Source organism: Euleptes europaea, chromosome 6 (assembly GCF_029931775.1).
Source record: "Euleptes europaea isolate rEulEur1 chromosome 6, rEulEur1.hap1, whole genome shotgun sequence".
Classification (NCBI taxonomy): Eukaryota; Metazoa; Chordata; class Lepidosauria; order Squamata; family Sphaerodactylidae; genus Euleptes; species Euleptes europaea.
The window spans coordinates 104540315-104566709 of NC_079317.1; the positions used below are offsets into that span (position 1 = coordinate 104540315).

The following is a 26395-nucleotide window of genomic DNA, read 5'->3' on the forward strand; positions in this document are numbered from 1 at the left end:
CCTCTGAAACCGAGACACGCGGTCTTGCGAGGGTAGAGCAGGTCTCTACAGTTAGGAGCTGCGGCCTTAATCAGGGGCTTTTGGTTGCCCCCTTCCCTGGCTCGACGGCGGGCCAGCGAAATGAATTGGCGATGACTCTCCACTTCCTCGGCTAGTAAAATCCATTTTTCAAGAGTGTCTGGGTCTCATTGCATATAAGCCCAGTTCAATATCTCAGGATGTAAGGCTTCCCGGAAATAATGTATTCGGGTAGCCTCGGTCCAGTCCACTATTTTACTGGCGAGCCTTTGGAATTCGTCCGTGAATTCCCGCACTGGTGTAGAGCCTTGTCAAAGTTGCAGGAGGGCTGCCTTGGCCTTTTCTCCCAGGAAAGGGTCCTCAAAACGTAACGCTCGCATGAACTCGTTGAGTGAGCGTATGGATCGGGCCCAAGTGTCAAACTGGAGGACCATCCAGTCGGCGGCTTTTCCAGTCAAGAGGGAGGCAGCGAAGCACACCCGGCTGTCTTCGGTGGGGAAGTGCTGCCCCTGTTCCTGCATATAACTGTCCACTTGGTGTAGGAAACAGGGTAGGGCTTCAACTGAGCCATCATAGGTCACTCTCAACTGAGGTTGTTTCCACTGTATGGGAAGGGGCGCTGGCGGTTGCCCTGGAGGCGGCACAACAGGTGCTCCGGGGACCGGCTGGAAGTCTTGGAAGAGGCTGGGCCGGTTGCCTTGGAGGGGGAGAGTTGGTGCCCTCAGCGGCGGAACTTGTGGCCGTGGAGCCGGCAGAGTTGGCTGAGCTGGCACCGGTTGGACTGAGGTAGTTTGAGCTCGTTGTAAATGTTCATTTTCTCTAAGTAATTGCTCCATTTGGTCTTGCAGACGGGCCACACGATCAGTTAACTCCTGGTTATGGCCCCGCAAAAGACGCATTTCGTCACCAGCTCCCCCCATGCATCTGGACTGGCTAACCCGGAGATCAGTAGCCCAGTGGGGTCCCTCCCCATACAGGTCCTCCTCATCCGAGTAGTCCGGTTCGAACGAGCGAGCTGCAAGCCGACGTGCACATTGTGTGTCACGAGACGGGCCAAAAGTCGGGGGAAATGGGATAAACCCAAATCCTGTGCTGTCTCTGGGATGTGCATCCATGACCGTGCGGGCTCGAACAGCGGCCAAACGTTGCTCCTCTTCTTTCTCTGCCCGAGCAGCCGCCGTATCCGCTGCCCACAACTGTTCCTCGGCTCGCTTTCGATCAGCAAGCACTTGGTCGGCCTCGAGCTTGGCAGTAATCGCCGTGGTGACGATCGGGAGAGCTTCTTGCTCCAGAAGCAGGAGGAAGAAATCTTGTAGGTCCAACAACGGTTGAACCCGAACCGCCAGAGCAGCAGCGTCTGTCCCAAACTCAGGGGTTAGAAGCTTTGTGAGTTCAGCCGCCGTGGCCAGTCCCACAAACAGCAAGGCCATCCAGGCCGCTACATACCGTGCTTCCTTCAAGCACAAGTTGGGATCAGGAGCGGTTGGGATGGAGACCTCTTCCGCCCGTGTTCCCACCATGGATCAGGGCAAAGCAGGGTGGATCAGGGCCATTGCTGGCTCCTGTTGCTTCTCACGTATAGTTAACCCCACTAACAAATGGGTCAAAGCTGCTAAATCCTCCTGCGCCAGTTGAAATTCTTCCACCAAACTGTCCAGTATGCTGAGGTCATGCTAGGCACTTTGATCTGCTTCGGGGGTTGTCCAGGGGGTCGCGTCAGCCAGGCGACGCCACTGAACTTGAATAAGTACAATTAGGCGATTGATCTCTGCATCTGTCCACAGCGCCTCCGGAAAAAATGTCATTCAGCAAAGAAGGGTCGTCGGGGTACTCGTCCGACGGTTCCAACGGAGGGTACCAAGGTTCAGGACCTCCAGGGTTTCGGCCAGAAACCCTCTACTCGGGGAGTGCTGTCTCCACTCCCACCCGGGACCTAGGCGAACCCTCCGAGGCTCCAGCCACAGGTAATTCACTCAGAGAGCACGTCCCCTGCTCCAATCCGAGGCCCCGGCGAACCCTCCAGGGCTCCAGCCAGGTGGATAAAAAATAGAGAAGGGATTCGTGCCAAAATGTAAGCACTTGTCCCCGTGGTAAACCCACAAACAGCATCCACAGACGAGAAGTCCAAAAGAGAGCAGATTTATTAGAAAACCACAGGTATACAGAGCAAACAGGTAAATTGGCACAAATGGGAACTGGGAGCACAGTGCAGGGCCTATAAGGGAAAGCATTAGTCACAATGGGTCATGGCGGGCCCCCTCTAACGAGGAGCCGTTCCCACGGGAGATAGCGCTGGAACAGGAATTCTACAGTTAGCAGGCTCGGCATCTGGTGGAACTGAAACCAAAACATTCCCAGTCTGACAGGTTGCTGAGAGCAGTGGGAAGCAGGCCTGACACAGATACACTGCAGGCTATAAATAAAGAGGAAAGGGCTTTGGCTAAGATATTAACGATAGAGGGAACCTCTCAAGAAGAAGACTTCAAATTGGATGAAGCCACAACACTAGAGTAAAAAGGAAGAATTGAAGATAATTTCAATCAATGTTAATGGGCTAAACTCCCCAGCTAAAAGAAAGAAGACATTTCACAAGCTTATTAAATCTAATTCAGACTTGATTTTTCTTCAAGAAACACATACTAAGGACTCTCACGAAAAAATTTTGAAATGTGACAAATTGGGCACATTATATTCCTCTTCATCATTAACTAAGAAAAAAGGTGTAGCAACATATGTGAAGGGCAACAAATTCACAATAATAGATTCTTTAAAAGACAAAAAGGGGAGATATTTGATTCTTCTAACTCAAGGAGCCAATGGAAGGAAATTCACATTTGCAAATGTCTACGCATCAAATCAGGCAAAGGAAAAGTTCTTCAAGAACTTCTTTTAAAAGTTACTTTGAGTTGAATACTACACTTGGAATATTTCATGGTTGGGTCGTATAGCGACAATCAAAATAAATGTCTTACCGAGATTTCTTGGATTGATACAGAATTTATACTGTACCCTGAACAAGCAAGATTTAGGAGGGGGGTCTGTTTTGAATCACTGTCTAACACTATACCACTTAGCAGATAAATATGTTTCTCAACCAGGCTCTATGCAGCATTTATGGACCTTAGGGCTGCTTTCAATTCTGTCCCAAGATCCTGTCTTTGGCTCAAACTAGCTGATACAACAATAGATAAAAGGCTCTTGTGGCTGATCTTTAAATTATATGAGAACCCAACAGCACAAGTTTGCTGTGGATTGGATGGCCAATTAACTAAACCTATCTCCCTGCTAAAAGCTGTCAAACAAGGCTGCCTATTAGCCCCTCTACTTTTTAATCTCTACCTGAATATCATGATCCCCAACTTACAAAAATTATCTTCTCACGCACCCATATTGGCAGGACGTGAAATTCCGGTATTGTTGTATGTGGATGACACGGTGCTGTTATCAAGATCAGAAGTTGGACTCCACAGGGCATTAAATGCGTTCACTGATTACTGCTCCCAGGAGGGTCTATCAATAAATTAAGTCAAATCAAAAATAATGATTTTTTTTCTAGGTCTTGACCTGGACAGAAGGATTGGAACCTTAAGGGAGGGAAAATTGGGCAGGTGCTGAATTTTAAATACTTGGGAGTCATGTTCACCTACAATCTCAATTGGAAAGCTCATGTCCGCTCAGTAACTGAAGCAGCCAAGATTAACATAAATGCACTCCTAAGGTTCTTCTACTCAAAAGGTGGCCAATATATACCTGCAGCCTTAGAGGCGTTTAATGCAAAAATAATCCCTCAGGTTCTGTTTGGGGCAGGTGTATGGATAGGTGGAGTTTCTGAGCATCTGGATAATACACGTTTACAGTTCCTATGGAAGGTGGCTGGAGTGCCTAGTTGTGTTGCGGGAACTGCACACAGGGTGGAGTTTGCGCAGCGCTCTTTTGAGTCTAGGGCTTGGGCTGCCGCTTTTAAGCTGAGAATGAAGGTTCTTTTTGCAGCTCCAAGAACTCAGGGTGGGCTCTTACACCTCATAAAAGATGATAACTTTAGAAGTGACTGGGTGAGATATGCGGATAATAGGATCGAATCTCTTGGTCTCTCCCTAACCAACCTCAGTAATATGGGTTTCCAGGAATCAATGAAGCTGATTAACACAAGGCTGGCAGACCTTGATCGAGCTAGCACATTGAGTCGGGCAAGGCAAGTATGTTCCACTTTCGCACTAGGAATTACCCCACCAACTATCCTCCCTTCATACATGAGGTTTCTCACAATTCCTAGTCATAGGCGAGCTTTTATGCTCGCCAGATTGAATGTTTCGCTGAGAGCTGAACTGAGAAGCCAATTTGATAAAACTCCATTCTCGGGTAGGCTATGTGCTTGTGCATCAGGAGCAATTGAGACAACAGATCATCTTCTATTACTCTGCGATCAGTGGTCTGCACCCAGGGCCCTCTGGATTACTCCTATGCTATCAAAACATCATCTTCCTGCTGACCCCTGGGTGGTTTCGTTACTGATGGGAGACAAGGACTCAGAAATAACTAGAGGTGTGCCAAATATCTGGCAATAGTCCTGTCTTTAAAGTCATGATAAAGTTAAATCATGTGCTAAACAGAAATATTATCAATGTACTGTCTATATTGCTCCCTATAAAGATATTTATCTATTCTTATATTTGTAACTAGCTGTACCCGGCCACGCATTGCTGTGGCCCAGTCTGGTTAAATGGAAAAGAAAGAAAAGAGAAAGCGCACGTTTCTAATATGTTTAATTTCACAATGCTTGTGGGTATACAATATTTTTTGTGGTTCCATTGTCTGTGCAGATATAGAGATTGTCTGGTTTGCCGACTGTAGAACACGCAACATATAATTGTCCATGTGAGAAGCAATCCGTGTCTAGATCTAAAACGCACAATTCTAAAGATTGGCTCTGAGCGTTGTTGATGGTGATTGCAAACGCCAATCGAATTGGGAATTGCAATCTCTTAAATTGAAATGGCATATCCGTTGGAATCATAGGAATGCGAGGAATGAGGACATCTTCACCTTTGAAAGGTCCTGTCCAGATTTCCTAGTTGCAGTTTGCCACTTCTCTGGTCTCATGCAAGTAAACCGAGGAACAAAATCTAGCTGGCTAGCTAGGACTTGACGTCAAGCATAATGTTTGTGGATTTTTGGTCCAGTCATAGAGCATCCCAACCACATTTGCCCCCGCAAGAAGATGGCAAGACACAACCTCTTTTGAACCACTCCTTTTGCTTGCCTCAGATTTCTCCGTCTTCTACATAAATTGAAGAAAAGTAATAGCACTAAGAACTGATATGAAAAGTTAAAAAGCTGATTTCTATTTGTTGCCATCTTGTGGGCTTGGAGTAGGGGTCACTGGGGATGTGGGGGGGAGGTAGTTGTAAATTTCCTGCATTGTGCAGGGGGTTGGACGATGACCCTGGTGATACCTTCCAATCTGTGATTCTGCAAACTGTGATTCTGCAAACTGTTTTTCTGAAGTCCATGAAAGCTCATGGTGAGATGGAGTGTATTAGAATCAAATTAATGGCAGCTAATTTTATATGCAGGTCCAACAAATAGAGATGCCGCTGATCATATGACATTCTAGCTTGAAACTCAGCTCTGCCACACTCGAGTATTACAAGGACAGCTAACACTTACTTAAGAGCTCTTCTGATAAATAACTAAAGCAGTCCTTTTCATGTGTGCACATTATGCACAGGAGATGGGAGCTTTTCTTTCTGGCAAGAAATCTGATAGCCTCCCTTTCCTTTACTTGCCCTTTAATGCATGAATATTAGAGAGATCCTGCTGGAATATGGGCAAGGGAGGAATATGGAGGAAAAGATAATCAAGGCTTGACTGTGATAGGAAACCCAAATGTTTCCCTTTCCTTGATCTGCCTTAGCTTCTCCTAAATATGAAAATAAGGGAAAGTGCAAAACCAGTGAATGTACCTGAGAGAGTGAGCACCATTGAACTGGGAGGAAAGGTCATTCATAATGTGGCTCTTAGATGCATGATCTGCATGAGGCTGACTTGAATCCAAGGAGAGACAGGGAGCTTGCCCATCTGCAGCCTTGATCCTGTGTATGATGGATGAAACAACATTGAATTCTTCCAATATATTTCTGCTACTTAATTATATTATGGAGATGCAGGCCTGTAGCCAGGAATGTTAGAGTAAAGGAAGGTGAGTACACCAAAAGGGGAGGCTATTTAGTATAGCGTGTGTTGCTTTGACGGCCAACAGATGGCGCTGTATTTGAAAAAAAAACATGTTTTTACCTGTCACAGGTGTGACATCTATATAATATAGGTATATAAAAACACGCGCGTATTCGAATGCAATGTTGTGTCAAAATTTCAAAGCAATCGGTGACGAACTTTCGGAGATTTAAGATTTTGAACAAACGAACATTTACATTTTTATTTATATAAAAGATGTAAGCTTTTGAGTTCAGTTTGCATAATTGCTCTTATGGAAATGCTAGGCCTAGAGTATAAAAGCTGGTTTGGAACACTATGTATTCATGTGCACACACATGAGGGCTTTGGGAAGGTGGCACCCGGGAGTCATGAGTCAGTAAATCAGGCTCTCTGTGTCTGGTACAGCCTTCCACCAATACACGGCCCAGAATTACCTACTGCTTAAGGAATGTTAAGTTTCGGTTCCCCGTCCCAGATCATGTAGCCACCTAACTTCCTGTCTCAACCCCCACTGATAGGCCTATGCTAATCCAAAGGTGTCCATCATTGGGTCTTTGTGGGTCTAGGCTCTGTATTACGTATATTGTAACACCCCTGACCAGAGGTTATAAATGTTGTGGCAATCCTTTGTTCTGGTGTGTGAATTGCCCTGCTTGTTTTTGGGGCAATCACACCCAACTGCATTATCCCCTCTTTCTCCGAGGGGTGCTGCTTGCCAGAAGGGGGGGCAATGTTTTCTTGCCCCCCGGCAGCTTTGAGCCAGAGCACGATCCAACACGCTTCTTGCAGCGGTTCCCCCCTGACCCGGAAGTCCAACGATGAGGAAATTGTTGAAGACTTTCTATTCCTTGCTTCCATCATCAACCACAAGGGAGACTGCAGCCAAGAAATAAGAAGGCGATTGAGACTGGGAAGGGCAGCCATGAAGGAGCTAGGAAAGATTCTTAAGTGTAAGGATGTGTCACTGGCAACCAAGATCAGGTTAATTCATGCCATCGTATTGTATAGGTGCGAGAGCTGGACAATGAAGAAAGCTGATAGGAAGAAAGTAGATTCCTTTGAAATGTGGTGTTGGAGAAGAGTGTTACGTTTACCCTGGACCGACAAAAACAACAAATCAGTGGGTTTTAGATCAAATCAAGCCTGAACTGACCCTAGAAGCTAAAATGACTAAACTGAGGTTATCGTATTTTGGACACATTATGAGAAGACAAGAGTCACTGGAAAAGACAATCATGCTGGGAAAAGTTGAAGGCAGCAGGAAAAGAGGAAGAACCAACAAGAGATGGATTGACTCTATGAAGGAAGCCACGGCCCTCAGTCTGCAAGATCTGAGCAAGGCTCAGATACTTCAGATACATGGAGCTGTGGCTCAGTGGTAGAGCATCTGCTTGGCATGCAGAAGGTCCCAGGTTCAATCCCCGGAAATCTCCTGCTAAAGGGACCAGGCAAGTAGGTGATGTGAAAGACTTCTGCCTGAGACCCTGGAGAGCCGATGCCGGTCTGAGTAGACAATACTGACTTGGATGGACCGAGGGTCTGATTCAGAAGAAGGCAGCTTCATGTGTTCATGTGTTCAAGGCTGTTAAGGATAGGACACTTTGGAGGCCACTGATTCATAGGGTCGCCATGAGTCGGAAGCAACTTGACGGCACTTAACACACACTATGTATAGGACTTTGGTTTTAGTTAGGTTAGATAGCTTTTATATAACCTAACTTGGTCTCTAAAATAATTCAAGTATACATTTTATTTTATTTTGTGATGGTTTATTCGTTATGCTCTTTTTGAGAACATATATTGAAAAGCTGTCAGTAAAATGAATTATTATGTAATCATGAAGTCAGATGGCCCAAACATGCATGTTGATTTTCCTGCAGTCAATGAGCAGCAACAGAATGTGTGAGTTTTTCTGGATTTATGGAAAATCCACTGCATTTGAGGTAATATACAACGTCTCTTTTTATAAGGGCACGTTTATAATTGCAAGACATCGTTATGAGTAAACAAGACTTTTAGGCTCCACGACAAAACTAACATACAGAAGGAAAAAAGGACATCGGTTCTTGTAGGTTCTCCGGGCTGTGTGACCGTGGTCTTGGTATTTTCTTTCCTGACATTTCGCCAGCAGCTGTGGCAGGCATCTTCAGAGGAGGAACACTGAAGGACAGTGTCTCTCAGTGTCAGGTGTGTAGGAAGAGTAATATAGAGTCAGAAAGGGAGGGGGGGTTGAGCTGAATCATTGTCCTGCAAACAGTATCAATTACCTTGGATACTGTTTGCAGGACAATGATTCAGCTCAAACACACACACCCTTTCTGACTATATATTACTCTTCCTACACACTTTGACACTGAGAGACACTGTCCTTCAGTGTTACTCCTCCGAAGATGCCGGTCACAGCTGCTGGCGAAACGTCAGGAAAGAAAATACCAAAGAATTATAATCATTTATATCAATAGAGTATGTTATATGAAATTTACATGAAACTTAAATGAAGTTAAGAATAATCGAGATCAGACTATATCACGTTGGGATAAAATACTTTATTAAGAGGCAGACAGAGGTGATGGGGAAGTCAAAGAAATTTCCTTTATCTTTTCTCTTTTTCTGTAATGTTTATATGGTCTTAGTTACTGTGGAAAATTTCTATTATAAAAACCAATAAAATTTTTAATAAATAAAAAAAAAAAAGGAAAGAAAATACCAAGACTACGGTCACACAGCCCGGATAACCTACAAGAACCGATGAACTCTGACCGTGAAAGCCTTCGACAAAAAAAAGGACAATTCGAAGCAAAAAACTTAGCCTGGTGACGTCGGCGAAACAACTCCTGCGCTAGAAACATCCCTTTAATTTCCTCCTTCCGGATTTCGCAATAACCGTAACAAAGAGCATGTGGAAGAAAAACTACACTTACCGGCATCCTTTTAGCTCTATCTCGAGAACTACGCCTAAAACCATTGGGCCGCGGTGCATTTTGAAACCTGTAGTCCTATTTCCTCACTCCCCCCGGGCGTCGCCGCCATCTCGTCGACTGCTCAGCCCTGCGATGAAGAAAGCCGTTGAAAGGGAACTACAACGACCACGGCGCCTCACCGTTTGGGCTGTCAGGTGGCGGGCATGCGCAGAAAGGCTCTTCCTTGTTGCTATGGGATCCTGGGCGGGGCTTCGGCCGGCTCTGCTTTCCGATTGGTCTTTGGCGGAGGCGACGGTTGAGGGAGCGAAGCGGCGCCTTCCGGTCGCAGCGGCGGCGGCTCCTTCCGGTCGCAGCGGCGGCGCCTGGTTGCCATGGTGGCGGCTGCGTGGCCCATAGTCTGCTAGCGATGCTCCAGGAGAGAGGAGGCGGCGGGGCCTGCGCCGGGGAGGGGGATGTCGCGCCCCCAGATCATCCACAGCGGCCACTTCATGGTGTCACAGCCCCACGTCGAGCCCGGGCCCGACCCAGATCCCGACTCCGAGGGGCCGCGAAGCCCAAGGGGCCAGGTGGGCCCAGGGCTGGCGGGGCCAGGGGGAAAGAGCGGCCCTGGGCCGGCTGCAGCCGGGGAGACCGACGGTGGGGCGCCGAAGGGCTGTGGGGCGACCTACGACTCCGGCCCGGTGCGCGAGGGCGCGTGCCGGATCTACCGTTACGGGCCGCGAAGCCCCGGGGCCCTCAGCATCGACCCCTCCCTCACCAAGCTCTTGGAGCGCATGACGCTCGCCTACAGGTGAGGAAGCGGGGGGGCAGGAAACATTAACAATTTGAGAGATATGCTGATGATACTACATTACTGGCAGAAAATAGCGAAGACTTGAAACTACTACTGCTGAAAGAGAATTACACACCTTTAAGGTGGACAATGAGGGAATTGTTGAAGACTTTCTGTTCCTTGGTTCCATTCCTTGGTGAGGAGGGGGGGGGGCAGGAAAGCAGACGAGCCTGGTTGGGGAAACAGGGCTGGTCCCAGCAAGCCCAACATGCAGGCGAGGGGGAGTGGAAGAGTGCATTTTGCAAATGGTTCCCAGCAGCTTAGGGTGCCTGCAAGTTCAGCCGCTCAAAAGTGCTGGTGAGGGTTTGCTGAGAAGGGTTGCAGAAGAACCAAAGTCTTGATAGACGTTCAGGTAACTAGCACCATTGAATAAAAGTGACACTAGCCAAGCTGCCTTGCGCTTTAGGTAAAGCTGAAGTGGAGTCTACATTGGCCATTTCCATTATTTATGTTTTATTGACCCTGGTTGTCTTTCTTAATGTTTGAATTGAAATCCGCTGTCAAACATCATAAGCAGTTCTAGAGCAACCTCAACCCATTAGTGTCATGGTCTCAGCAGGGAAGCTGGTGTAGCAGTTTTCACAGTGTCTGCACAGTTGGTGGGAAATTGAGGTATGACTGAAGAAGGAGCCTGTGGTAATAAAGTCAGGGTAATAAAGTCAGGTAATAAAGTCAGCTTTTGCCTGGTTCTCCAGCCTTGCACTGTTCTCTGATTCCGGCCTCAGCAGGTTAGAAATATAACCACTCTGAGAAATGGGGGGGGCTGCTTTGCACTTCATTCAAAAGTAGCACTATTTCAGGTTTGGACTCATGATGTACTTGCCAGGAGGAAAAAAATAGGCCACCATTCTGTTACCAGGTCATTGGTGTTACCATGTCTTGCTGCTTAGATCTTATCTCTGACCCCTGCACATTCCTTACAGCAGATCAGTTTCTTCTGCCCTCGCTATATTTGAAACTCTGTTTGCCCTGGGCTGTAAGCACGTCTCAAGTCAGATCCTTTTGTGTGAAAGAGATCAAAAGTTTTATAAACAGGGTTCTTATTGTATATTGTAATGGTTCTCATGACCATTTTCAAATAGCAATGAAACGACATCTTATACATGCACTTGCTACTTGTTATTACAGAAGTAAAACATGCAAGAGAACAAAGTGTTAAAGTCCACGCAAGTGACAGTTTCTGCAGATTACTTCTTTGCTGATAACAGAATGGGTTTGACTACATCCTTACAATAATCTATGTTTTAGAGACTGTTGTTAATGAAGAGTTGTTTACAGGCATGTATTTCTCCCCATGTCTGTCTGTCTGTCTTCCAAATCAAGTTCTTATGTACATGTTTGAACTCTTGTGAACACTTTGAATGATTAGAAAGCCATGTTTGTTCTAGATAATCTAGTTTTAGTTATTATTTCTGCCATCCTTTATAATTGTGTTGGAAATTAAGGCCTACCCTAAAGTAATGTATTAGATTTGGTTGTGTGTATCTTTTTCTTTTTTAACATTTCTATGAAGCTGTTGAACCATGAGTCAAGTAGACCAGAGCAATTGTGCAATGTTCTTCCTTGGAGATTTTTAAAGAGGGGCTGAATAGGCAACTATTTGGAGTATTTTAAATTATCATGTCTCATAGTGATTGGACTCAATCAGGGTGGAAGCCCTGCAATTGAAATGAAAATAGCCACAATGGCAATGTTTGCTTTAACTAATATCCTTTCTCCAGCACTTTGATTTAATGTACATGAGCTCTGACTTAACTTTCAACTGAACAAACCATTACTTATGTCCTGAAATCAAGCTATTAGTGGTTTTCCACACAATCAAAGGTTGTCACAACATTTTGTGTGTCTGCTTCCCAACCCATATAATTGTAGCAAAATAAACACTTTACATCAACTTTACATCTGACAGGGAACAAATCCTTACATGATATTTTCCTCTACATGTTGAGAATCTTCATGTTTTGGTTCCGCCAAGAAAAAACTTGCAGCATCTTCAGCTGCATCTAATTGTCAGGCAGTTGGCTATCATAAAGCTTTCCTGGCACTGTTCTGATTGCTTAATGGGAGTAAAGAAATGGCAGATTTTTGCTTGGGAAGACAAACTTGTCCCCCAGCTCCAGATTAAAACTTGAGGTGTTTTTTTGTAGTAAGAGAACATTTCTGATGTTCTTTCCTCCCCCAAAAGAAATCAAGCAACTATTGAGAGGAAGGGAGGACACAAGGCTCTGATCTCTCCCTCTTTGTTTTTCAAACAACTGCCCAGTAAAGCTGCTGCCAGGTTTAGTTGCAGGGCAGAGTGCAAGGTAGCAGTCTGCAGTGTACCCCCTGACACTTGGCATGTGGATTGTCATGCAGGATGCTTGTGCACATTCACGTGGTCCTTAGGAGGGCAAAGATGTCAACTAACATTGCTTTTGATTAGAGAGGGAGCGCCAGCTGCCAGTGTCAGTTTATATTCCTATAAAACAAAAATCTAGGGGCACATTAAAGGCTAACAACGTTTATTTCAATATGAACATCGTCACGAAAGCTCATATTGAAATAAATGTTGTTAGTATTTAAAGTGCCACTACATTTTTGCTTTATTTTTATATGACACTCAGTCAAACTGTGATCAGTTTGTATTCCAAGACATTGTTAGTCTGTCTTTGTAATTACCAGTAAAATGGGGAAAGTGTATGTTCTATGCCGGTCCTTTGGGTGGCAGATGATTTCTGATGGTGCAGTTAAATGGCTGGAAGGTAACATTATGTAAATGTGGCATGTAGATGATGCTTGGTGGGGCTTTTTTTTTACAGTGTATATATATTTTATTTATTTTGTGATTTATAACCTGCCCTCCCCGGCCGAAGCTGGCTTAGAGCGGGTAACATCATATAAAAACATCACTACACCAACAATAAGAATCTAAATTTAAAACATTAAATCCCAATTAAAACCCAAAATTACAAAGTTTCAAATGGCTCCTAACCATACTCGCATTGCTGGGTGTTTGCAGCAGGTTACCCCTCTGTTGACATCAACAATATAACAGGAAGGAGGGGTAATAGAGAGGCCAGCAGATGATATTTTCTGCTATCCTCAGCCATAGACCTGGCGGAATAGCTCTGTCTTGCAGGCCCTGCAGAACTCTTTAAGGTCCTGCAGGGTCCTGATGTTACCAGACAGAGCATTCCACCAGGCTGGCGCCAGGGCCAAAAAGGCCCTGGCTCTCGTCGAGAACAGCCACACACTCTTACGAGGGTCCCACACCATGTAAGGTTTTACAGGTCAAAACCAGCACCTTGAACCTGATCCGATACTCCAGCTGGAGCCAGTCTCGAGGGCAGCCCTACGTAGAGCGAGTTACAGTAGTCTAGCCTAGAGATGACTGTCGCATGGATCACTGTGGCTAGGTCAGGGCGGGAGAGATAGGGCACCAGCTGCCGGCACCAACGTAGATGGAAGAAAGCTGCCTTGACCACGGCTGTGACCTGGGCCTCCATAGACAAGGACGCATCCAGAATCACACCCAGACTCTTGACGGCGGGTGCAGATGTCAGCTGCACACTGTCAAGAGCTGGGAGCCGGCACCCCAAGCCAGCCCAGCCACAGGACCTCCATCTTCGCTGGATTCAGCTGCAGCCAGCTTTTTCTCAACCAACTGGGGTGCAATTTCATCGATGGCGGTGAAGAGCCGGTCATGCCAGTCTCCAACGAGCACATCGAGGGAATCGTCAGGGGCAATAGGATCCTGCAGAGCCCCCTGAAATCCAACCAGATCCATGAGTCTCCGCGGGTGAGCATAAATCAGCTCGCCGCCCAAACAGGTTCGGGGCAGAATGTCAACCCGAGCCTTAAAGACTACATGATCTGACCATGGAACCTCCTCATATATCAACCTTTATTGCTCATTGACAAAGTCTTAAGCATTTACATTGAATGGGAGAAACAGTTTTGTAAGAACAGCAGGATCTCTTAAAGTTTGTTACAAAATAGAACTATTTTATCATGACAGTTTTAAGGCCATTACATGCATTAAGTATTATGCAATTTGGTAAATTTTCTCAGTATCGCACACAAAAATGTTTGCATGAAGCACACACACTCTCCAAACCCTCATCACTGTGCCCCCCATCAACCCCTCCTTCTCATATAAATCAATAGCACTGCATCCCTGTCTTTTATTATTTTTAAAAGACACATGGCTCCTTAGAAAAACTATGGCAGCATACAGCCCCTCCGTCTGGCAGCTGCTCAGTGGTCAAAAAAGGAACTGCAGCCCTGAGCTACAAATAACAGAACAGCTGTGGTCTACAGCTGACATTCTCTAATTTTTTTTATTTTTATTTTTACATAGAATAAGAATAGTAATGCCTGTTTCTCAGCTTGGCCTGTTTGAGAGATAGTCTTGCCAAACGTGTTTTGGGCTCTCTTGCTTTCCTTCGATTCATTGCCTCATCCAACTTGCCTTTGAAATCCAAGTATTGCAAAAAAATAATAATAATCTTTCTCATTTGTAGTGGGAAAATTGTCTCTCCCAAGTGGAAAACCTTCAAGGGGCTGAAACTGCTGCAACGTGACAAGATTCGTCTCAATAATGCCATCTGGAGGGCCTGGTATCTACAGTGTGAGTAGTTGGGAGCAGGGTGATGCAAGGACTTGGCTTTAACCACAGTTCATATGAGAGTTTTCAAAGGGGGACTCCTTTTCCTGTAATGTTGGAAATAGTCTCTGTGACTGCTGCAGCAGAAGAGTGAATTTCCTGCAAAACATCACTTTGACCAGGTTTCTTATGAAGTTGCTTATGGCTTTACAACACCTGAATGCTCTGGTGGATGCTAGGATTGGAGTAGTTTGGGGCTTCTTTCCAACCAGTTATCGTTCCTGCCTTTTCTTTGAGTCTGCATGCAGCTGCACAATTCTTTCTCTCTTTCATCCTGGACACAGATGTGGAGAAGAGACAAAACCCTGTGTGCAGTTTTGTGACTCCGTTGGAGTGCAATGATGTAGATGAGCACCGCATACCTGAGGTGAGCAAGGCTTATGCTTGAGCCTTAGTGCTCAGAAATCCTCTCTTTGCCCCTTTGTCTGTGATCTCTTCCTTGCCTCTTACTTTGAAGGCTGTCATTATGGAGGGAAAGTACTGGAAGCGCCAAATTGGAGTTGTCATTAGGGAATATCACAAATGGAGGACATTCATTCCCAAGAGGAGGACATTCTTCCATACCAGGGTAAGTCCCATGTCTAGTAAGGTGTGCTGTATTCCTTACACCCCTCTTTAACATTTTACGTTTTGGCTGTCTTCACACTTGATTCTTGAAGGGAAGTCTTGTAGTCCATTCAGAGAGTGCATAAGTAATCTTTGCAAGTTGGTGGCTTCTCTAGATTCTTTTTGTCATACCAGACCATGGTAGACTGGAATTGGTAGTTATGAGAAGGCCTAGCATTGAAGTTACTAGCAGATTGTCCTTCTGTCTGATGCTTGCCATGTCCCTTGACCCACAAACCATTCTCAAGGAATGGAATGTTGCAGAGAAACAATATATAAAAAAATGTATTTTATCAAAAGTGAATACAAAATATCTCTGTCTGCATATCAAAACAAATCAGAAATGCATGACCAGACGGGTTTTGAACATTTCTTCAGTGGTCATCAGATATACACATTATACCACAATGAAAATTACTAGAATACAAGAATTATGTACTAAGTAACAAGCCATTTGTTATCTAACGGAAAAGAATACGATTGTATGTTTTTGGAGCCAGGACTGAGCATTATAGCAAGATTTTTTTTCCTGTGGATGCTGTTTGCTACATTAACATTGCTTACAGGATGAGGTCTGCACATTGCTATTCAGAGCAGCCCCGGTTCTTTACTTATTACATATTTCTTGTATCCTAGTAATGTTTCATTGTGGTATATTTTGTATATTTGATGACCACTGAAGAAGACATGGTCAAAACGTTTCTGGTCATGCATTTCTGATTTGTTTTGATATTTTACGTAGACCAGAATATTTTGTATTCACTTTTGATAATATATATATTTATATATATTGTTTCTCTGCACCTTCCCATTCCTTGCTTTTGATTTTTGTTATAGTTGTTCCTTTTTTGTTCAATTCACAAATCATCCTCCCCAGCTGTTAAAATTCATTGTCTTATTCTGGCGTGTGCGTATGCTGATCACCCAGCCATCCTTCCTGATGACTGTTGCCTGTGATGGCTCACTGAACTCCCAGTATGTTTGGAAGGGCTGGCCATTGCTCTTCCTCTGCTTAAAACAATAATACATTACCTTCAGAACTTGTTCTATGTCTTTGTTAGTTATAATAATCCTGTCTGTTTTGTTTTAGGCCCAAAAGAAGATAGATAAACCTGTTTATGGCTCCACTCAGGTGCTGTTTTTATACTTCCTTCTGCCCCTTTCTGAAATAAGGGTCCTACACATTCCCCTTCCTATTTGGTGAAAGCTGGAACTAAAGTAGCTTGGTTGCTGTTGCCATTTGGCATTCTTGTCTTTCATTTGAGTATGCCCAAAGTTATACTGGAGTTCACAGCTTTTCCTTCTTGTTCTCAACAGGAGGTAGTGGATGATGTTTCAGGGGTCCAACAGTACAATGAAATGGCTGGTGGATACCCCATGGACCTTGACCCCTTGCATGATCTAGATGCACTCCTGGACACCATCTTCTCCAGCAGGAACCCTTATGGTGGCCCCAACCTACGTGGCTTTGGTGAGAGTCAGTGCTTTTGCCTGTTCCATCCAACTCATGGTTCTGCCACCATTTTCCAAGAATCCTATGTTTAAATCTTTGCTGTGCCCCAAAGCTTTTTAGTGGGCCTAACTTCTTAGTGCAGATTGAAGGACCGTCTCCTTCCATAAGTCCCTGTATGCCAACTATGGCCATCAAGTCATCAAGTCAGTATAGATAACCACACTAATACATCATATTCTTAAATGACAATATAGATTTTCTAATTCTCAAATACATAATCCAAAAGGTATTAGATATCAATCATAGACATGCATGCAGTCCAACTACGGTCATCAGGCAGCCATCTGTTGGCTATCCCACCACTTAGGGTGGCCCGTCTGGCATCAACCAGAGCCCAGGCCTTTTTCATTGTGGCTCTGGCTCTGTGGAATGGGCTTCCTGAAGAATCATAGAATCATAAAGTTGGAAGGGACCACCAGGATCATCTAGTCCAACTCCCTGCACAATGCAGGAAATTCACAACTACCTCCCCCACACACACCCAGTGCCCAGAAGATGGCCAAGATGCCCTCCCTCTCATCATCTGCCTAAGGTCACAGAATCAGCATTGCTGACAGATGGCCATCTAGCCTCTGCTTAAAAATCTCAGGGAAGGAGCACTTACCACCTCCTGAGGAAGCCTGTTCCACTGAAGAACCTCTCTAACTATTAGAAAATTCTTCCTGTCTAGATGGAAACTCTTCTGATTTAATTTTAACCCGTTGGTTCTGGTCCGATCTTCTGGGGCAACAGAAAACAACTCAGCACCATCTTCTATATGACAGCCCTTCAAGTACTTGAAGATGGTTATCATATCACCTCACAGTCTTCTCCTTTTCAGGCTAAACATACCCAGCTCCTTCAACCTTTCCTCATAGGACTTGGTCTCCAGACCCCCCACCATCTTTGTTGCCCTTTTCTGGACACGTTCCAGTTTATCTACATCTTTCTTAAATTGTGGTGCCTAAAACTGAACACAATACTCTAGGTGAGGTCTAACCAGAGCAGAGTAAAGCGATACCATCACTTCACGTGATCTGGACACTATGCTTCTGTTAATGCAGCCCAAGTTCCCATTTGCCTTTTTAGATACCCCATCACACTGCTGACTCATGTTCAGTGTTTGGTCTGCTAATACCCCAAGATCCTTTTCGCTCACACTACTGCTAAGATAAGTCTCCCCCATTCTATAATTATGCATTTGATATTTCCTACCTAAATGCAGAAATTTACATTTATCTCTGTTGAAATGCATTTTATTGGTTTTAGCCCAATTCTCCAGCCTGTCAAGATCATCCTGTATCCTGGCTCTGTCTTCTACCATATTTGCTACCCCTCCCAATTTAGTATCATCTGCAAATTTAATAAGCATCCCCTCTATTCCTTCATCCAAATTATTTATAAAGTTATTGAACAACACAACAAATTGGGAAAATGTGATTTTCCACAGAGAAGAAGAGTGGAAGTAAGAAAATGAAGAGGTGAGGGGGTCTCTCTTTGGAGATCTTCAGAAGGCGCTGCAAGGCCTGCCTGTTGTCAGGGTATTTGAGGGGGTTTGAACAGCAAGCGTCCTTTAAGGGGGGGGGTTGGGGGCTTGTTTTTTATATTTTGTTTCAGCTGGGGATGTTTTAATTATTGTAAGTTGCCTTGAACCAAGAGGATAAATGAAAGAAATGTTTTAATAATAAATTAATAAATAGTATGTAAACATGAAGCCTGGTCCTGGGTTGTGTGACGAAGGACAATGTCCTCTTCTGGATCAGGCTGACTGGTGCTTAATCTTTCTTCCCATTTTGTGCCTTCAGGCCACCAGGGCAATGCTGACGTGATCCAACCCACCTTGACTCAGTTGCACCCCATATTTGGAGAGGAGTTCATGGATACCTTGGACCCTATTCAAGGTAATATAACAGAGTCATTGTATTTGTATGACTAAATTAAGCTTGGTGATTGGGTGTTTCAGCTCATAGAGGGAATATATTGTCCCTAAAAAATTTGTATAATTTCTTAGGTTTGCTGCCTACAGTTGTTTGTATTCTATCACTGTATTCAGCGTTAAGCCTTTTTCCATTCTGAGAAGCATTCCTCCAACAGAAGTGGCTTGTCCTTCAGCAGTATAGTCACTTCTGTTGTAGATTAGGCTACTTTGGCTGAAGGAAGGCGGCAGACTTTTGGAGTGGAATGGTAGGGTACAAGCCACTATTTTAAGTGCATGGTCATATTTTTTAAACATGAAGTGTCACATTTGCATTCCAGAACAAGAGTACATGCTGCAAGGAACTCCTGATTAGCTGTAATTCCCTAAAGCATATATTCATGAGGAAATGCATTTTGCTGCCATAATCTGTGTAGTATCCCTTAGAATTGTCTCATTCATATTGCATTGCTCCCATGGTTAGAGAGCAATTTAAAGCAACTGTTAGAGAGATAATGTGATAGGTGTGTCATCAAGTCCTAGAATTTTTTTTTTTAACTCTTGCTTATTTTAAAAAGCCACTGGTGAAGACACTGGGTTTTGAAAGGATGGCTCGTGATCTTGAGAATCAGAAATTATCAGAGCTCTGGTTGGAAGATGCAGCTGGCGAGAGCAAACACAGCCTGTGTTCCTACCTGCCATTGATTGTAGTTCACACAAGACTAGAATAGAAATCTGACAGAGCGAACATTATATGTCCAGATAGAGCTCTGCCAGTCTGCAGACAAGTTAAAATATACTAAATTAGTCAACATGCACATAACATTATAACTCTCTTCTTGGCAGTTCATATATTTGTGTGTTAAGGTTATCTTAGCTGCATTTTGAAAAATCATAATTGAGTCCTTGATTTAACTGATCACTTTAAACATCCTACTATCTGCTTCTCTGCCTTGTGCTAGAAATTGTACAAAGGTAAATTGGAAAGATGTTAGCCTTGCTTTTCCATTATATGTGTAGAGTGTGTGTTTAGAATGTGTAGGTATGATATGATTATCCAATTTGTGTGTTTTTATAGTGGCTGTTGTCGCAGAACAAATCTGACTCCAGCCACTGTTCCACATGTGTCTCAGTACCACGGCTATTGTATCTGATCCAGTATGTTCTCATACTCCTTTTTGCTTTATTTCCTTTTATTTCTCTCTTTTTTTCTTTGCCTGGACCTTTACAGGCAGCCCAGCTAGCTCTCCCTCAGTCTGTCATGGTCTCCAGTGGTTCAACTCTGCTTCCTGTGCTATTTCTTCTGACTCCTTCAAGCTCCTCTTATCTATTCCAGCAGCTAGGAAAGGTAACCAAAATAGTTGCTGCTTCTCTACTTCTCAGAGCACATCCTGAAACCTAAATGCCATCACAGATGTCACATGAACACATGAAGCTGCCTTATACTGAATCAGACCCTTGGTCCATCAAAGTTAGTATTGTCTACTCAGACTGGCAGCAGCTCTCCAGGGTCTCAGGCAGGGGTCTTTCACATCACCTACTTGCCTAGTCTCTTTAACTGGAGTTGCCGGGAATTGAACCTGGGACCTTCTGCATGCCAAGCAGATGCTCTACCACTGAGCCGAGACTGCTGTGAGAGTAGGAGAGTAGAAGAGATTCAGAGTAAAAGAGTGGAAGTAAGAATCTGTTGTCCCGTTGGCCAGCTTTCTCCTGTTCAGCCAGAGACTGTCCTGATGTTTTAAGGTGGTCATCAAATGTACTTTGATAGTGGATTAGATCCAGACACCTTTTGCATTTCTAGCATCAATTTTTTTCAAGTATTTGTTGGGCTGTTAGCAGAAGTAGTGAATGGGGCATCAGATTGCATTGATATTATGGTCCCTCTTTGAAGTACTTTGAATTGAAGTACTGTACGTGTTTTCTGTGGTAATAGTTTCTAAACTGCTTGAATGTTATGCCCCGTTAGTCCTTTAGCCCTAATTCCTGATTTTGAGAGAGGTGAGGATATGGGCTTGATAGTGGTTATTCATTGGTAAGGAAAAGGCATTCTGCACATTCTCAGCAGCGCACATTCTTTTATACATGCAGGTTATAGCAAAGTGGCTTACAATTAATGATCAGGACAGAGCACTCCCTGATGTCATGTTGCCCCCACCCTCCCATTGTCCCATCTGCTTCGGCTGCAAATTCCCTACTACAAGTAAAGGACACTCTCCAAAAATGGTATAGATTTCACAGAGTTTTCTGCTTAGTGCTCTCAGATGAAAAGAAGGAAGGAAAGGGATGAAAGATTATAGGACAGGGCAGCTGAGAGTGAAATCAGTCAGTAAATGCGTTGACTGGAAAACTGCATGCATGGTTTCTCCTTATATTCAGAGAGGGGGTCTGGTGTATTTCTATAATGGGACATTCCCACCCACCCCCATGTCCCTCTGTATTGACGGGCCTGCTTTTTGGCTTCTTCAAGCCATGTACCTTTGCTTCTTCTTTCTTCTTCACAGACTTCATCACTTCTTGTCGTTCTCAGCCAACTGTGCAGGTAAAGAACAGCAATTTATCTAATACCACTGTCCCAACTCTTGGACTTGTCTGGTGGTCAGTGCCTGATTTGGGGGTCTGAATTGCCTCTTTTTAGCATCACAAAGAGCTGCACAACAGGAGCTCTTGCAGTTGCAACTGGAATGGTTTGTGTATGCATGGTGATGCCTAGTGCAGACTTCTCCAGGTGGACCCAAGCCTGGACTAAAGAACTGTACCTGACTCGTCCCCTCTTTTCCCCACCCCAGGCTCACACACTACTAACAGATGCTACTGCCTTGAGTCAGTGTGACGCAGATGTGTCTCCCATTACCACTGACCTCAAGGAACTTCCACCACCTGGAGACTCTCTCATGCCCATTCCCATCTCCCTGGACGTGGAGCCACCTGAACCTCTGAATGGACAGCAGACTTTCCTGCCATTCTTCCCCAACTCTCCAGTGAGGATCAGTTCCCTGCCTGCTTCTCAGGTCCTGCATATCCAACCTCAAGCCACCTTGGTCTTCTCAGTCATCAACCACACAGGGTCAGAAAAGCCCTCCTCACCCTCTTCATCCACATCGTCAGGCACCTTTGCTGTGCCTACTGCTGCTCCCCCAACCAAGATTGGAAGGGCCAGACGGCTACCACGGATTGCTCCAGCACCCTCTTTTCATCATCAGGCAGCACCTCCCAGTGCCTTTCTCACCTGCCTGCTTGCATCTGGTATGTTCCTACCAGGACAGGCTGTCAGTTTAAAAGGAGCAGTTGAATTGGGGAAGTGCTGATGGAGATGTAAAAGGGTAAGGCTTGGGAGCAGTGGGGCTTCCCTTGTGGATTTTGACATCCTGGGGGCTCATATACTTTGTTCTTTTTCTTTCTTTTTTCAGGGGTGGGGTGGAGTGATTTTCTTATTCCCAGATTTGTTGTCTGATCTAGCCTGTCTCTGGTAGTCTTTGGGAAGATTAGGGAGGTTTTAGATTTTTTTACTTTGGGAATGTCTCTAAGAAACGTTTTAAACAAATTCATGAATTAATAAGGAGTTTAATTTTGTACTCATGAATCAAGAAAAACAGAAGCTATTTTCTATACAGAAAGTGGACAGGTCTTGTCGCTGACTAGGGGGAGCGTTTTCTACTATTTATAGCTATTGTAACCCTTGAAAATTATCTGTGGCTTGATCTTTCATGCACTGAATAGCAATGCCTGCATTACCTACAGATTTAGATTCTATCTATAGAGACCAAGGCCACTATCCTAACTTTCCTGGGAGTAAGTCCCACTGACAAGATGGAACGTACTTCTGAGTAGACCTGCTTAGGATTGCTCTCTGAGTTAGGTGTGTATCAACAGTGCATTGCACTGACTGATAATGTATATTAATATATCCTCATACAAAGGGTGTCTTTGCAGAATCATCGCCAGCAACCATCCTCTTGAAAAATAGGCTAGGCCACCGAATAACAAATAGTTCCATTTCTTGCAGGTTTCAGAGCAACAGGTGAGATTTTTGCAGTTTAAGGCTGATGTGTGAAGCAACTTTAACTATCTTGATAAAACCTAACCAAGAATGAGAATGTTGTTCCAAATGTAGTATAGGTTTAAAAACAACAACCTTAAATCACTGGATGAAATGAAATAAAAACTTAGGATGCAAAGTTTTTTTTAGTTATGAACTTTTTTCATTTTTAAAATGTATATTCTTATTCAAGACGCAGTCTCAGGATTATCAGAAGCTATACAGAACAAGCTGTTCTTAGTTGGTTTGAAGTGGAAGAGCAGATCTGTATTGCTTCTTTTCAGGGTAAAGCTTTCGAGAGTCAACTCCCTTCTGGAGGTGTAGCTTCTCATTTCATAATGCTTCTTTTAAGAAAGAAGCATTATGAAATGAGAAGCTACACCTCCAGAAGGGAGTTCTGACTCTCGAAAGCTTTACCCTGAAAATCTTGTTGGTCTCTAAGGTGCTCCTGGACTCTAATCTAATTGTTCTACTGCAGACCAACACGGCTGCCCACTAAAACTATCTCCAGAACTTTGTTCTCTAGTCCATTTCTGTACTACTAAAGGTGCAGAAGCCCAGCAATGGTAAGTGGATAGTGGAGTGGTTGCCAGGCTGGAACAGGATGGTGCATGCAGGAATTTTAGGAGAAGCTTTTATGTGTGGAGAAGCTAGACATTCTGGATACATGTTATAAGAGATTTGTATATCTCTCAGTCAGGGATGTTCATTAGCTGCTGCATTAGGTAAGATGCCACTGATTTCACTAGAGACTCTTGGCTTGGGCTATATTTTCAGTTATTTGGGGTACTTTCGTATTTAAGAGCTGGGGAAATTTCTTGGTTGATGAAGTAACCAGAATCTAGTTTATCAAAGAGCAGCTAGATTGGACCTCAATAGTTGCCTGGCATGTCTCTTTAGTAACCAGGTTTTGTATGCACATGGTGAAGTCATAGAGGCTCAGAAAGCAAAAAGATTTTTTTTAAATCCTCAGGTCCAGCCTCACTGCCCCTTACTCCAGCCATGAACTCTGGACAGGTGAGAAAACTATCCTGTGCCATCTACACACATCCTTGTTTTCCACATTCTTATCCGGCTCCTCTCATACCCTTATTTTATGCTCTTCCACAGGTATGTGACACCCCAGAACTCCCTGCTAATGTCATGTTGCGCTCAGTCTCTGGAACAGAGAAGTCTCCGCCTGCTGCCAATGCAGCCTCTCCTGACACTGGTAAGCAGGCTAGGGAGTGTGTGAGGCTGCTTAGTCCCCTTTCTTGGAAATATCTCATCCATCCTCAATGGATTTGTCAGTATGCCATGCCAAGGGGAATGATAGGGTGTGTTCTTAAAGGATCGCCTACCTCTCCCAGTATTGTTGGGTTTCTTTTCAGGTTCCAAAACCAAGGAGGAGGTTGAGGACAGGACTCTCTGCAGCCCGCAGGAAATGTCCAGGTGTCCCACTGCCAAGGTAATGGGGAATGTCTAGACTATATTTAAAAGCATGGAGCAAGATCAGATGTATAGCCAGGGATCTGGTTGGTGTCTGAAATCCTGTGACTTGGTTGGCAGTTGCGGGGAAGCCGAAGGTCCACTTTTGCCTCTTCGGATTACACCCGGCGTATGGTCATTAGCTCTGGCTTCAACACTCTTGCCATTCTGGTGCTGCCAGGATCTGATCATACCAGTGCAAAGGTACATATTCTCCTCTTTCCTGGCCATTGGCTCTGTGGCTGTGCCAGGCCTGTTCCTGTTCTCTTTGCTCTTCTGCCCCCTCTTACATATCTACTCTCCCCCCAGCTTAGCAAAGCAGTGCTTCTGCAGAAGAGTGTGACATATGTGGGGAGACTGCAGCGGGAGCACCGACAAGCTCGGGCAACAGTAGAAAGATTGCGCAGTGAAATTGAAGAGCTGAGCACAGCCATCGAGTGAGTTGCGGAGTGGCCTGCCAGGGCCAGCATCCCCTGAAGTGGGGCAGCTGCCAGGGTTCTTGGCCACCTGCTGGGCCTGCCGCTGTTCCCCTATGAGCAAAGGGGTGCAAGCAGCAACAGCAAGTGCACAAATGGGGAGTGGGCAGAGGGTGGGGAAGGGGCAGTGTTCAAGCAGTGGACCAGGGAGGAGGCAGGTGTGATTGTGCCAGGGGGACAGGGGGCCTCCAAGCACTCTCTGCCTGGGGCCCTCCAAAACCTGGAACCAGTCCTGTGGCCTTAAGGGGTTGAGGGTTGTCATAGATCGAGAAGACAGGTAATGTGGATGGGTTGTGCCTGTCCTGTTTTTGTTTTTCCTACAGTGAGTTCCAGCATCAGCTTCCACCCAGTGGAGCTCCTGTTTTACCACCACGATCAGATCAGGCTTCTCAGCTCTATGAAGAGTATGTGCGCCAGCGCACCTCACAGGACTGGCGCTTCTGGCTTGTATCCACTGGCAGCTGGGAACAGAGAAACTTGGCAGGATGTGAGGGTGCAGCAAAGTGAGCAAATTGTGGGGTTGCGAGGCTTGATGCTGCAAAAATGCCCCGCTGAGTGCTTAAAAGTGGGGTGTGGAGTGGGAGGCTTGGCTGTGTAAGCTCCTTAACTCTTTTCAACCTGCAGTTTAGTGTGGTAATCAAGCCACTGTTTGAGAGCTACACCAGGACAGTGAGCACAGGCGGCATCAAGGAATTCTTCCAGTCGGTGTTGAGTTGGTTGGAGCAGCACTGCACCCTGCCCATCTTGCGCCCTGGTATGCCTTAAGGACTTTCCCCCTTCCTGTTCAGGGGTGCTTCTTCTGCTGCAATATTTAAGAAATTGCTTTTGTACTGTCTCTCACTTTAAGTATAGGTGTCCTGTGTGTCGCCTCTTGATAACTGAGGACCAAAGAGGAAGTGAGAGCCACAGTTGCAGTATGCCCATGCTCCAGCTGAATGGAGCTCAGAATTATTGACTCTTAGTCTCTTGATCAGTCAAGTTGTTTCCCAGCACTTTGTTCCTTTCCATGCCTTGCATCCAAGGCTCCTGGGGTCCCAGGAAAGCCCACAATGTGGCACTGGAATGCTAGGCTGTATTGTTGGTTTAAAGAGTCTTCCATGCATTCTCAAAACAGTTTATCTTTTCTGGACGCATGCTCAGGACTCACCAATATCCTCTTCTCTCTCTCTCCCTCTCCTCTCCATTCAGCTATCTCTGGCTCGCTCCTGCAGCTTAGCAAGATTACATCCATACTGACGCAGCCAGCCCAGTTGCCTGAACAAGCTCTGCAGGCCATCTCTTGTCCTCCACTGGTTCCTGTTATACAGCCTCATGTAGCCCCTGATGCTACTAAGAATGCCAGTAGCAGGAGCTCTAACTCAGGAATTCCTCTGTCATGCAAAGCAGAGCACTAGCTTCCATGACCGTATGGGGGCCGAGCTTTACAAAGAAGGGAATCTCTGGGGATTGCTGGCCAGCTAACTCCCTCTTTGACAGAACAAAATGTAGACTTCAAACCTTAGGTGGGGGTTGCAGAGCCGCAAAACAAGGCTCAGAGCTACAAGTCCCACTTAATCCCCTGAGGGGATGCTGGACAACACTTCAGTCCTTGGAACTCGGTTAGGAGGTAGGCTACAAACGAGGTTGGTGTGGTTTCCATTTCCTCGTTTTTCCCACCAGAGGGCAGTGATGTTATTTGGACAGAGTCTTGCGGTTTCTTTTAGGTGCCTCTGAACTTCGTTTTCTCTCAGTGTGACCCAGGGATGTTTCCTCCTTTGTATGACTTAGTGCT

General features: G+C 45.0%; 1 protein-coding gene across 1 annotated transcript; it reads left to right on the plus strand.

Moving 5' to 3' along the window:
- Window positions 1–9583: 9583 nt before the first annotated feature.
- On the plus strand, window positions 9584–26018 carry LOC130479806 (MLX-interacting protein-like). Its single transcript, XM_056852243.1, has 16 exons — window positions 9584–9945; window positions 14490–14596; window positions 14917–14999; window positions 15090–15200; window positions 16329–16370; window positions 16556–16709; window positions 18536–18631; window positions 21147–21184; window positions 21432–21888; window positions 23655–23891; window positions 24052–24128; window positions 24230–24352; window positions 24458–24585; window positions 24948–25071; window positions 25249–25378; window positions 25813–26018. The coding sequence occupies exons 1-16, from the start codon at window positions 9608–9610 to the stop codon at window positions 26016–26018; spliced, it is 2451 nt and encodes an 816-aa protein (XP_056708221.1). The 5' UTR covers window positions 9584–9607.
- The last annotated feature ends 377 nt before the right edge of the window (window positions 26019–26395 follow it).